Raw genomic sequence first — 13163 nt, forward strand, 5'->3', positions numbered from 1 at the left:
GATCTCGAGGCGGTGTTTCAGGCCCTCGAGGAGATGCTTGCTTCGTCCCACCCTGAACTGGCTGCGTTTTTGGAGGTGACTTCGGCATAGCGATGGCTGGGGGTCTGCACGGAGGGGCTTTCAGTGTTGTCACACGCCTGAGAAGTAAAGGCATCTTTAATGAGGGGTTTGCTTGCTAAATCAATATTTTAAAAAGAAGAGGGAATCAAAAGTATCCCACGTTAGTGAGCATGAGACGTGTTAACCTGTGTTGGCCAAGTTTGGCTGCTTATTTTCAGAGGAAAAATACATAGTGCCGGTGCATTCGTGGTGATGAAGTACAAGCTTTTTTGGGTTATAACATACTGTCTTTGGTCTTAAATCAGAGAGTATTTTTGCCAAGGATTTTGGTTGAAAATTCAGAAAAAGGCTTTTTGTTGAAAATTCAGGGAAATGGTTAGATTGAGTTACCAACTTACTGTTTCCTGTGGAAAATACAATTTATGAACATTTGGTTGGTATTAAGCATCTTCAGTTGTTTGTGGCATCCTGCAGGTTGTGACTGTCCTTTGCTCTACCTGTGCCTGGTCCTCCGTGTGTACAAAACTGTAAGTCTCACGTGCAGTGAGGGGCATGGGAGAGGTCACTCTCTTGTGGCACCAAATGCGGGCTCTCCTTCTTTTGGTTTTCAACACAAAGGAAAAGCAAGAGGTTCTCAGCATCAGTTGCTGCTGCACAAGATCTGCCTTGCTGCTGCACAAGATCTGCCTTGCATGTGGGTGCTCAAAATGCCATGTTGGTATATGTGCTGAAGCTGCAGTTTGGTTGTTCTCTCAGTATCTTGTTGCCTTCAATAAACTTTCTAGCTTGGAGATCTAGCTGATGTAAACTTCCTACTATTGATCTCCATGTTACGAAGATTCGTCATCTTCCTTTTGCGTGTCTCTCCAGAAAGAGTTGTATATTCCAATCAAAGCTGTGTATTCCAATTCCTGCAAAGCTCCAGCCTGGACTGGACTCTTCTGCTCAGTGCTGTGTACGGAAGAGTACCTCCTTTCGCCAGAGCATATGGAGGTGGCAGGATTCCTTCCTTAATGCCTGCTCAGTGTATTGTCTTGCCTGCACTTTGAACTCTGGCAGTTTTGACAGCTTTTGAACTGCACGTTGAGAAGTGTATCTTTTCCATTGTTGAAGGCCTTTGGCAGTTGGGGTCTAGACTTCCTTGTTAGGAACAGAGGGATTAAGTGTGTGAGCCATGGAGTTGTTGGGGAGCAGGTGTTTTGGTTTTAAGGCCTCATGACTTGTGTAATTACTGAGAAGGATGATCTTGGTCCTGGATGTGATGTGGTTAAAGACTTGGAGCTTATTCTGTGTTTAAGAGCAATTTGGGGACTATTAGGCCTTTTGTTTGAAAGATTCCCTCTTTTTACTAGAAATGTTCTTTCTCTAACTCTTGCATCTTCTCAGACTTTCCTGGAGAGTTCTATTTCTGTATTGGCACAGGTCTTTTTGCATATTACAATACAGCTTTGCCAAATAATGTCTCTGTATTTCTATTAATATGCACAGGCATTGCCTTTTGAAGTATCTAAGGTTGAGTAAGGCCAGACTTAAGGTGAGAAATGCAATTTTTTGGAATTACCCATGTCTTATTACCCAGTTTGATGCTCTTTCGTCTTCTGTAAACTCACACCTACCAGTTTTCAAAAATTTTCTTTTCCTTAATAGAATGAAACATTACAGGCCGTGCACAATCACCCATCTTTAGGATACTGTTGGATAGGCTGTTCACAGAAGAGATATTCTTGAACAGTTCATAGTGAGAATATCTTTATGGCTAAAAGTAAATTCTAGGTACTTAACTTTGGCCCTTAATTTCCTCAGTGGAATAAAAACCTAGCTATGTTGTCTGGCTTTCTGGGATTTTTTTGACCCTACAGATTAGTGTCATGATCATGGAAACATGCCCATTCAGTAAATGGTTGCCTGCAAAATATATGGAGTGGTAGCAGAGGGCTCCAAAAAGCAAGCAACATATTAGAATTTAATGACTTAGCAAATGAATGGGGTGAGCTGAGGTTCCCAGCCAGATATATGTGGCTCATGTGTACACAGTTTTGCACCACACAGCCCTTTGCAGTGGTTTGAGCGAGATCTCTTGTTAACAATACATGTGTTGGTAACTAAGAGGGCACCTGGATTTTTCCTGGCTTGTTCCTTATAGAAAGTGTAGTAAGCGAGGGTGCAATTCAGACTGTGAGGAGATGTACTCTCACTTGGTGTATTCTAGTTTTCTGATTTCATGTTTTGATTAATAGGACACTTTGTAAGAGCCTGAGTTTCGATTTGGCAACCTTCTGAATTTAAAACACTTACCATGTAAACCACCTGAGCAGTGTTCACCTTGTGTTACGTGTCTTTTTGGAGGGGAGAAGAACAGTTATTATTGTGTCTCTAAAGAGATTACAAGAAAATATGGAGCGATCTCTGGGTTTATATTTTTTTTTCTATTCGTTTCTCTTTTAAGGAGAATATCATGGGTCAGTGTGAGCCTTCAGGAAGTGAACCTGGGAGTGTCACGGTAGAAGAGAAAACTTCAGCTGGCAACGTGAGCTGTGGGAACAATTCCCCCGAGCCAGAGGGCCCTGGTAAAAAGAGAGTCTGCATGTTTTTAGAGATGACTGAGACAGCTACTCTGAGCCTGACTTTTACAGAAAGGGGAGAGCGGAGTAGTCGATCCAAGAGCTGATGGTAGAGTTGGAGGAGCTGTTGCTTATTTCAAAGGGCAGTTTCTAGATCCCAGATAACAATACTAGTTAATAACTCAGCTCACAATGCCCATTGGTTTCAACCATTTAAGAGAGGACCGAGGTCTCTTTGTCAGTACAGAGAAAGAAGAAGGCTGGAGTTCTGCTTGTGAGAGGTGAATGTCTCTGTTCAGAGTTCTCCCGGGTGCCATTTGCAATGCTAGTGCTGCAACTTTTATTGGGGTACTTCAAAACCTGAAAGTTTGGAAAACTTGGAAGAATTCCTGTTCTTTAAACAGCAGGCCTGAAATTCACAAGTGAGAGCCTGTCTTTCAGGCTGTATTTTATAATCTCTGATAGAAGTACAGTTGCTAGGTGTGGTGCCAAGGGAGGCATACACTCACAAGGACCAGTAGTGACTCAGTATTTCTTTTGCTTCTTAGATGTCCATCTGCTGTACCTTTCCAGAAGGGCTGCTCTGCGTGGGAGGAAGGTAGTGAGGTCCAGGCCTGGGCCAGCCCTGGCAGGTGATGATGGCTGCAGCTCTGCTGGGCCATGCCCTGACCGTTACCATGACCACCACAAAATCCTTGTAAACCTCAAGAGCCTGATGAGGGCCCACACAGAGAAGCTGACAGCTGGCGTGGAGGTGCCCAGCCACCCACCCAGCCACTTCCAGCAGCAGTTGGGCACAGCAGTGAACAGGGACCTGCTGCGGTCACCCTCGACCCTTGGCAAGGCCAGCAAGACCGGTGAGATGCAGTGGTCCATGTGGAACTATGATGGGTTTGAGGGTGGCATGGGATTTGAAAATTGGCACTCCCCTGATGGGGGAAGGTTACCTGTCCTTGCTGGTGGCTGCTCAGCTCAGTTCACCCAGTATAGGACAAGGACTGTTCTTCAGAAAGGCTGCCAGTAAGCACAGCGAACATGGTTCATGTGTACCCCAGTCTGCCTGTAGGCTACAGTATAGTCTCTGTGTGTGCTGCACTGAGAATACCCTGTCCTGCTCCCTGTGGAGCTGGCCCAGCCCTGCCAGATGAGACATACTGCTCCTTGCCCAGCTGTAGGGATGATTAATTGTAGCAAGCTCTCACTGAGTCTTTGTGAGATGATAGGCTGGTCGTGTGCAGGGTCAGCTGTAGCATCCTATCAGTTTTGTGCAAAGAGGAAAAGACCTGGAAGTAAGCTTTCTATCAGCTGTTTCCTGCAAAGGAATTGCAAGCTAAACAGTTTTTCAAGAGGACTGAATGGGTAGGTGAGAGCTAAATAGACAAGTTATTTCTTTTAAAAATCTTTGGGAAGATACAAAGGACTGTGATTATGAAGTTTCTATGTGTTTGTATATAAAATTTACAATCCATATTTTTAATATCTGTACACATCAATTAGAATACATGTTTTTTAAAATGAAGAAACCAGTCTTCAGATCACTTGGGAAGTAAGAATACATTTCTGGAATTTAGTCCTCTGTGCGATTCCTGAAATGTTCAATCAAAGGAAGTATACCAAACACACTGCATACCAAACACAGCTTCTGTAAGCCTGATGACTATGTTTGAATTCTTGCAGCCACACTGCAGAATTGTTCAGTCCTCAATCCTGTGACTGGCACTGCTGGTTCTGCAGCTTTGACCAACACCAGTGGCAGTGATTTCCAGGTGAGTGGAGCATCCTGCCACCCAGGGAAAGTGGAGAAGACTGTATGAATGAAGTGTAGGCTTATAGCCTTCTGTAATGAAGGAGCTAAATTCAAATGTGGATCTCCTTGAGAAGGTGAAAATATTGGGGTTTACAAATATCTATTAAAAGAAGCACTGAAGAGGGAAAGAGTAATTTTGTCATTCAAGTGAGGTTTCAGGGCAGCAGCATAGTGTGTGTCCTCATCAGTGGAGTGGTTTTTTCTTCAGAAGTTTTTTGTCTTGACTCCACCAGAATTTGTCTTAGTTAACTAGTCTATGTTTGTCCTTGAATAATTTCTTTGCCTGGACAAAAAGAGAGTCTTTAATATTCTGAAAAGACTCTGGGAGCCCTGAGTTTCAATTGCAGACTGAGAAAAACTATGATAATCTTTGGAACTGGCTCCACCTCAGAGATGTCTTATTCAAGAGAACTACAGTATTTACTATAAATGATTTATATGATTCTAGTGGAAACCACACTTTATTTGGAGGGCCTGGCTTATCAAATGGCAAAGGATTGGAAGTAGGCTTCCTTTTCTACTGCAGCATAATGTATATCCCTTGGGATTTTTTCTCTCACAGAGGACAAGCAAAGCAATTTATACTTACTTGTGTTAAAAAAAGGCTTGATCCCTTACCCAAGCGTGATCATCCAGTTTCCTATCTTGCAAATATCAACCTTTGTCTTGTGTTCATGATTTTTTTTTACATACAAGCATATCCAAGAGGACTGGGTTATGGCCACAATAACATGAAAGGATAGAAATAGCCAATGTCCAGTAAGGCCATTGATACTCTAATATTTCTTTTTCACACAGCGCATCTTTGTCCTCTCATTTTCACCATGAGCTACTTTTTCATCCAGGACTTTAGGATCAGTCTGAGTGATGGGAAGTCACAATCAAAGAACTTGTCTCTCAGACAGCTGAGATCAATGTTTGAGACAGCAAATCATTCCAAAGTTTTTGGTTTAGTCCTTGCAGTCCCTGAAAAGGTGTGGTGACATTTAACTTCCTGGGTACACTGTGCCGGTCTTATAAGTGAAATGCTCACCTTCTCTTTCACCAGTCTTGTAAATGAGATTATTTTTCCACATGAGCTCCAGGAACCAGCAAACTATTAAGTCTTCTGAGTCCTGACTCTGCAATGTTTTATCACGGTTCATTGTTTCATTTCTGCCTCCCTCTGATCCTTGTCTGTCACATCTTCTCTAGATAAACTAAAAAGATGTCAATTGTATCTTGGTGGAGGCACTTTCTCCTATTGGTGTACGAGGTCCTGTAATGCACCCAAGAAGATGATCTGTGTTATAACAGCTTCAGACTGAGGTCCCCTAAGAAGAGGCAGAAGAAGTTGCAGTGTGAGTTGGTTGGTTGATTTGTTTCTATCAGGGATAAGCTCATCCCTGGCTGTTGACTTGGTAACCTGAATCTTGCTTAAAATCCTGGCTACTTAAGGCAACAAACAAGCAGTGCAGCAAAAGTGAAACACCTTGTTCATATTAAAAAAAAAGCAAACAAAAAGCAACCAACTGAAAAAAATGCGAAATGAACTGTGGTTAAACATAAATCATGAAATTATAAAGGTGGCTTGCCTTTAATGAAAAGGCTTTGCTTAACCAAAATTTCTCAAATTCCAGCTTTTACCTTTCCTTACCTTTCCTCCATCCTCCTCAGTTTGTGGCTATCTTCAGGCTGGCACATCTCAATGAATCCACACTAGGACTTGACTTCATACCCAGCAGAAAGGGTCTCATCTCTTTCTGCTATTCCCTTTGGGGACTTCTGATGTTCATGCTGCTGAGAGACCAAGTCTTTCACCAGCGTTTAATCTGTTATGACTTTCCTTATAATAGGTGATTCTGTGGCTTCCTATTCTCTAATTTATTCATCTGTGGAAGAAGCTTTTTATGAATCATTACCTCAGCTAGAAAGTCTGAGGATAATGAGGCACTAAGGTCTAATCCTTCATGTTAGATCTCTTCCGAAGTAAGATTCTATTTCACATATACACGAGTTTCTGTTCAACATCATGATATGACTCATCTTTGTTAGAAGAAATTACCCTTCCAGAGTCCTTTAACTCTGAGGCATCTCCAGAAGAAACAGCAGAATGGACACTGTTTGTTAAAATGGGACTGATCTTTTCACTAGGGTAGGATTTGCTGCTTTTGAAAAACTCTTCTTGTCTTCTTTCTGCTTGGAATGTTGTTTAATTTATATGAATTCTACCAAAAAAAAAAGGACCCTTGGATTACTGACTGTATCCTGTCAGCTTCTAATGGCAATGAAATGTTTTAGTAGCATTCAGACCTACTCTGTGGTGGCAAAGGTATTTTTGGAAATCACCCCTTGGGAGGATGTGTATGTGGACAACTACTTGAAGAAGAACAAGATATTATTGGCAGGGAACTGTGTTCCTGCAGTTGCGTTGTCCATATGTACGTTTTCAGTGTAGGAACCTTTTCCTGTCTCTTAAAAATCTTGTGGTTTGTGATGCTTTTATATACAGCAGGAACACTGTAGTTCTTGAAGAAGTGAAGGCAGATAGATTTCCTCTGTCTTTTTCTGTCACAGGGAGAAGTCAGACTAGATATTGCATGTCAGCTGCTGGAGGAGATGTTATCATCCAATCCGGAAATGGCTGCCTTTTTGGAGGTAACTCTGTTTGATAGCAGTGCTGGGGTCTGCACTGAGAGCTTGTGAGTATTGTTGCGTGCCTGAGAAGAAAAGGCTTCTTGAACCAAGCTTTTAATGGACAGTGAAGTGTTTGCTTTGTAAAGCAAGACTGAAAAAGAGCAGGGAATGAAAAGGTACCCCATGTTATTGAGAATGAGATGTTAGCCTGTATTGGCCAGGTTTTGGTGCAGTTTCATAGGAAAAATACATAGTGCAGGTGCATTCATGGTGATGAAGTGCAAGCTTTTTAGGTTATAGGATACTGTCTTTGATCTTAAATCATGGAGTATTTTGAAGATTGCCACTGAAGGCAAAGATTTTTTGTTGAAAGTTCAGGGAAATGGTTAGATTGAGTTACTAACTTTCTGTTTTCTGTGGAAAATGCAATTTATGAATATTTGGTTGGAATACAGTACTTTCCATTTTTTATACTTTGTGATATCCTGCAAGTTGTGATTGCCCTTTGTTCTACCTGTGCCTGGTCCTCCCTGTGTACAAACCTGTAATTCTTACATGCAGTGTAAACAATCTATGTATAATGTAAATGAGCAGTGTTCACCTTGTGTTACGTGTCTTTTTGGAGGGGAGAAGAACAGTTATTATTGTGTCCCTAAAGAGATTACAAGAAAATATGGAGTGATCTCTGGGTTTATATTTTTTTTCTATTCGTTTCTCTTTTAAGGAGAATATCATGGGTCAGTGTGAGCCTTCAGGAAGTGAACCTGGGAGTGTCACGGTAGAAGAGAAAACTTCAGCTGGCAACGTGAGCTGTGGGAACAATTCCCCCGAGCCAGAGGGCCCTGGTAAAAAGAGAGTCTGCATGTTTTTAGAGATGACTGAGACAGCTACTCTGAGCCTGACTTTTACAGAAAGGGGAGAGCGGAATAGTCGATCCAAGAGCTGATGGTAGAGTTGGAGGAGCTGTTGCTTATTTCAAAGGGCAGTTTCTAGATCCCAGATAACAATACTAGTTAATAACTCAGCTCACAATGCCCATTGGTTTCAACCATTTAAGAGAGGACCGAGGTCTCTTTGTCAGTACAGAGAAAGAAGAAGGCTGGAGTTCTGCTTGTGAGAGGTGAATGTCTCTGTTCAGAGTTCTCCCGGGTGCCATTTGCAATGCTAGTGCTGCAACTTTTATTGGGGTACTTCAAAACCTGAAAGTTTGGAAAACTTGGAAGAATTCCTGTTCTTTAAACAGCAGGCCTGAAATTCGCAAGTGAGAGCCTGTCTTTCAGGCTGTATTTTATAATCTCTGATAGAAGTACAGTTGCTAGGTGTGGTGCCAAGGGAGGCATACACTCACAAGGACCAGTAATGACTCAGTATTCCTTTTGCTTCTTAGATGTCCATCTGCTGTACCTTTCCAGAAGGGCTGCTCTGCGTGGGAGGAAGCTAGCAAGGGAGAGCCCGTGAAAATGGGCTACCTGGAATACCCCTGTATATAGTTATATTTATAGATGTATATAGCTGTAGGTATATGGATATTTAGATAGGTATATTGATATTTGTATATTTACATATAGACAGTACAGTTGTAGTAATGTGCAATAAATTCAATTTTTTAAACTGAATTTGCTATATGTAGATTTATATATAGCCAACAGGCTGAGTGCCCCTGGCTCTCTCCCAGGCAGTAAGGGCATCCTGCCCTAGCACTGGGAGTTCCTGTCAGTCCCCCAGGGTGGAAGGAATAGCAGAATTACTGCTTCCACTCTGCATCCTCCTTGCAGACTCTGAGAACCATGGACACTATGCTGGAGGTGACGGTGCTCAGCTCTTCTGCCTCCAGAGTCGACAAATTGCTGCAGGACAGCTTTGAGGTCTGGCCTGTGCGAAGAGTGGGGATCACAGTGCTGTTCCTCACCCTGTGTGGGAGGGTTTGCCCACTCCTGGGTGAGTGGCCCCCAGCCCAGTGCTACGCAGGCAGAGCACGCTGTGTGGAGGGTATCCACCTCCCCTGAGGAGGCAGAGGCTGGCACCAAGCTCTTCTGGAGCACAGTGGCTGCAGAGGATGGCACCTGCCTGGCCACAGAGTTGGCCCAGAGCCTTTGTGCCAGGCCTTTGAGGGACTCCAGGGACAGGAGCCCTCCAAGACTTTGCTCAAGGTCAGAGGAAGCCTTGGGGGATGGTCCAAGTCTTGCCCAGGATTGGAGTTAAGCCACTGCTGCTGGAGCGAGTGTCTGCTCCCAGGGCTCATCTGCAGCTTCTCTCTTCCCAGGTGCTGCTGGACTTGACCCAATCTGAAAGCACAGCTGTGCAGAAGAGGGTTCTGGGGAGGATCAGGAATCTGATCCATGGGCTGGCCAACATTTCCAAATGGAGGTAAGGCCCAGGAACCATCCAGCTGGGAAATGTGCTCCTCCCTGCTACTCTCCCTGTCAGGCTGCTGCCCAGCTGACTGTTCCAGGAGACCTGCAAGGCCTTTCACAGCCCAGACTCACCTGGATCTAGCCCTGGCTACTGCTGTTAGGGAAATTTCCCTGTCCATCCAAGGGCCACTTGGCAGTCATACTTTCACAACCTGAGCTAGGACCAGAGACCCTTCGCAGCTACACACCCCACACTGACACATTCAGGCCAGGTTTCCTTACCAGCCCAACCCCAGGTTTCCCATAGCAGAGTCTCAGATGTCCTAATCCTTAAAATAATTTAATCTTGGTGCAGTAACTAAATAACAAAGTAACAGCCTGAGCTGGAGCCTCTGATGAGGAACCCCGAACAAAGCAACCCCTGGGCTTTTATACCCTCACAGTCTAAGCACACCTAAGTCTGGGGGTCATTGGCTCCTGCTGTGTCTCAGTGTCTGGTCACCTGACTGGGTCACAGGTCCCTTTGCCCTTTGTTAAGCAAAGGGTCAACAGTTCCTGGCCTCTTGCCTCGGGCTCCCACCCAGAGCTCAACCTTCAGCTCCCACTGCAGCTGCACATGGAACTACTGGTGCTGAATGTGTTCCTCCACTGCTGTGCCTCCCTAGCAGGTGGGTGCTGACCGAGGGGAAGGGGAAAGGCAACAGAAGAGGGAGAAAGCAGCACCCAGAGACTGTGTGGGGGGAATAATTTATTTCCTTTTTCTTATCTAAAGACTCGCTGCAGCCCTGTTAGTGCTGCCAGTGGAGTGGCTGCTTGCAGTGCTGCGGAGGGTCCTTGAACACTAGGGGCCCTCCTCTTTTGGGGTTGTTTGGGCCCTCTAGGTGAGTGTTTCCAGCCCTGACAAGGAGTAACAGGATTGCAGCTGCTTTTGTGGGAAGAGGAACTTGCCACCACTGCCTCCCCCTGCTCCTCCTGGGGCTGCACCTGCTCTGTAGGGATGGGCACAGATGGATGGATGATTTGGAGGGCACAGAGGGCAGCTTCTGTTGTGCTGGGTTGGTCCTCCATGTCGGAGCCTGCAGGGCTGCTGGCAGGGCTTGGGGGCCAAGTGGGAGTGCCTCCTTGGGAGCTGGTGGAGCAGGAGCTGGCCTCAGGGCTGTTGTCCTCCTCCCCAGCAGCATGGGAGTGCAGCAGCCTCTGGGCCTCCTCGCTGCACTGACCCACAATGATGCTGATGATGCCATCAACCAGCTGTTCTGTACATTGCTCAAGGAGAGGCTGCAGCATCTGGAGCATGACCTCCTTGTCTGGACCCCAGAGGCACAGGATGTACAAGATGCTCTTCTCTGCTCTCACTGCCAGCCACCATCGGGACCCAAATATTGCCTCCAGCCTCTGGCGCAGCCAGGGCAGCACAGGGTCAAGGAGATGCTCCTTTTTTTTGAAGAGTTGTGCCCAGACCTTGGGCAGGAGGCCAGCCACGGCCCCAGTCCCTGCAGCCCCTTGCTCAGCTGGGGAGAGTGTCCACTGTGGAGAAGAGGGAGGGGACCCTGCAGGGCGATGGCAGCTGTTTCCATCCAGGAGGCCAAGAGCTCCTTCTGCTTGGCTGCTGCCCTCTGGTGATTCTTCAGGGAGTGTGATGACACACTCCAGATACTTCTGTTCCTGCAGAGAAAACCTGACAGACTCTATCAGTCTTCTGCACAGTGGGCACTCTGGTTTCTTCTCGGCCCAAAGCAGGATCCAGACCACGTAGAATTCGTGGCCATTGTATTAACGTGTATGTATCACATAAGAGACACTCTCTTGGGCATTATGACAGATAGGGCAGCTCTACTCTGTCCCCATAGCCCTGTCTGTTTTTCTGGGCAAGAGGAAAGACTATCACCATTCCTGGGTCCAGCACTGATCCAACCGACAGGGTGTCCAGGGTCCTGGGAGTGCACCACCCAGGCTCTGTGGGGGTACCTTTTTATAGATAAATTTTCCTCATCCCGGGATTAAGTTTCTCACTCTTCATGCAAATAAGTGAGCATGTGCAATACAGTCTTCTGGACCTTTCTGGAAATGGGCTGGAGGGCCTTGAGGGTCTTTTGGTGGTCTTGATTCCCCTCTATTGGTCCTGCTCACTCCTTGACCCTACTTCTGCACTTGAGCTGTCCTTAGTGTTGTGTAGTCACCATATACCAGAACAGGAAATTTGCCCCCAGAAAGGTGCTACCTTACCTTCATACAAACCCCCTTTCCAGGCACATCCTGTTCTAAGTTGCCCGCTTGGTGTTTGAGGCATTGCAATGCATTAACTCTTTACTGCCCAGCTTTCTGCAGTTAGTTCAAAAAAACAATTACCATCTAATGGGGACAAAAATCATCCTTAGGGCCCAGAGGACAGTAAAAGATTTGCATTCTTAACGACAAGGCAACATCTGCACTCTTTTTTTTTCTTTCTCATGTTTCTCTAGTACTGTCTTTCTTGCACTTGTAGTTGTTGCAGGCTTAAGGTGTTAGACACCACTTTTCCACTGTAGATGGTGCCAATATCTGTAGTGAACATACAGAGCTGGACAGAAGGCAATGTGAGGCTAAATTCTTCCCAACTGAGGATGGAGTGATCACTGAGTTCAGGAATGCTCGAGCAAAAATCAAGCCAGCAGGATTTTATAGAATTTACATGTAGAATAGCTTCAGAGCAGAAAATACAGACCTCTCTTTGTTGCTGACATGTTAAAATCTAATTCAGTTTAATAAAATTCAAATTAATATAGCTCATATACAACTTAATGCAATTCAAATTTAAACAGATATAACATAAAGTTTACACAATGAAATAAAATTAGATTTTAAACATTTTAATACTATTTAATACAATTTAAATTTAAAGTAATGCAACTTCAATTGTTCACTGTCTGGCCACCCAGCTGACCACCATCTTCTTTTTCTATGGTGGCATACCAGCCTGTGGGGAGGTCTCTTGTCCCTTGGTGGTGCTGCCTGGTGTGGGGCTTGCCTAACCACCCTCTCTCCCAGTCATGGCAGACTGGCAGGAGAAGATGACTGGCAGCAGCAGCAAGGAATCAGTGGCATGAACCCAGTCTTCTCCTGAGCAGTCTCTCAGGCGCTGGGCAAGATGCAAGGAAATGGGATGGGAGTTGCATGCAGCACTGGGGACAGGGCAGCTGCTGGTGCTGTGGGGATATCCTCATTCTCTAACTCTTCTTACATGGCATTGATGAAGCAGTGGGCAGCTGTGAGGACCCAGTGTGGACTGACAGTGGACATATATATAGGGCAGATATGCCCTGTGCCTGGATCCCAGAGATCCCAGACGCTGACAATCCCACATGAGGACCCTGGCTGGATACCCGTGCCACCCTCCATGTGTGATATGATCTAGGAGAAAGCCATGAGGTCATAGTCAGAAGATCATCTAATTCCAACCCCGTCTGCCATGGACAGAGTCATTCTCCTCTAGAGCAGGTAGCACAAAGCCCCATCCAACCTGGCCTTGAAGACTTGCAGTGATGAGAGAGTCCAGTTTTCTATTCCCTGGTGCACTGTACATACACACACACACATAAGTATTCAACGTTGCTTCCATTTGACTGCTGAACAGCTTCCCCCTTTTTCCCCAGGTACAGCAGAGCCTGGCTGTTGGACTGTCATTTCAATTACAGCCAATAAGCTGCTCTCCTTGATGACCAAGGAGAGTTCTCTGAGCTTTCCTTTGATGAAGTTAAAGGAAGACCAAGGAGCTGGAAGGTTCCT

General features: G+C 45.3%; 2 protein-coding genes and 1 long non-coding RNA gene across 3 annotated transcripts in view; 1 reads left to right on the forward strand and 2 right to left on the reverse strand.

The window, feature by feature from the left end:
* The first annotated feature begins 3822 nt into the window (after positions 1-3822).
* Positions 3823-8706, forward strand: LOC108641980. Its single transcript, XR_001922376.1, has 4 exons — positions 3823-4387; positions 6985-7065; positions 7769-7889; positions 8432-8706. It is a non-coding gene; the product is annotated as an uncharacterized LOC108641980 (long non-coding RNA).
* A 1454-nt stretch (positions 8707-10160) lies between these two features.
* On the reverse strand, positions 10161-11171 carry LOC108641939 (the record flags this gene model as incomplete). Its single annotated transcript, XM_018085874.1, has 1 exon — positions 10161-11171. A coding segment is annotated over one exon (1011 nt), but the record flags the coding sequence as incomplete, so codon positions are not given.
* Positions 11172-12614: 1443 nt separating this feature from the next.
* Positions 12615-13163, reverse strand: part of LOC103757180 (acrosin) — a 4218-nt gene continuing 3669 nt past the window's right edge. Inside the window, exon 5 of the mRNA XM_018085875.2 lies at positions 12615-12788. Within this exon, the coding sequence (XP_017941364.2) occupies positions 12615-12788 (174 nt within the window). The remainder of the gene's footprint in view (positions 12789-13163) is intronic.

This window comes from Manacus vitellinus, unplaced genomic scaffold (genome assembly GCF_001715985.3).
Source record: "Manacus vitellinus isolate BGI_N305 unplaced genomic scaffold, ASM171598v3 scaffold_9_pilon, whole genome shotgun sequence".
NCBI lineage: Eukaryota > Metazoa > Chordata > Aves > Passeriformes > Pipridae > Manacus > Manacus vitellinus.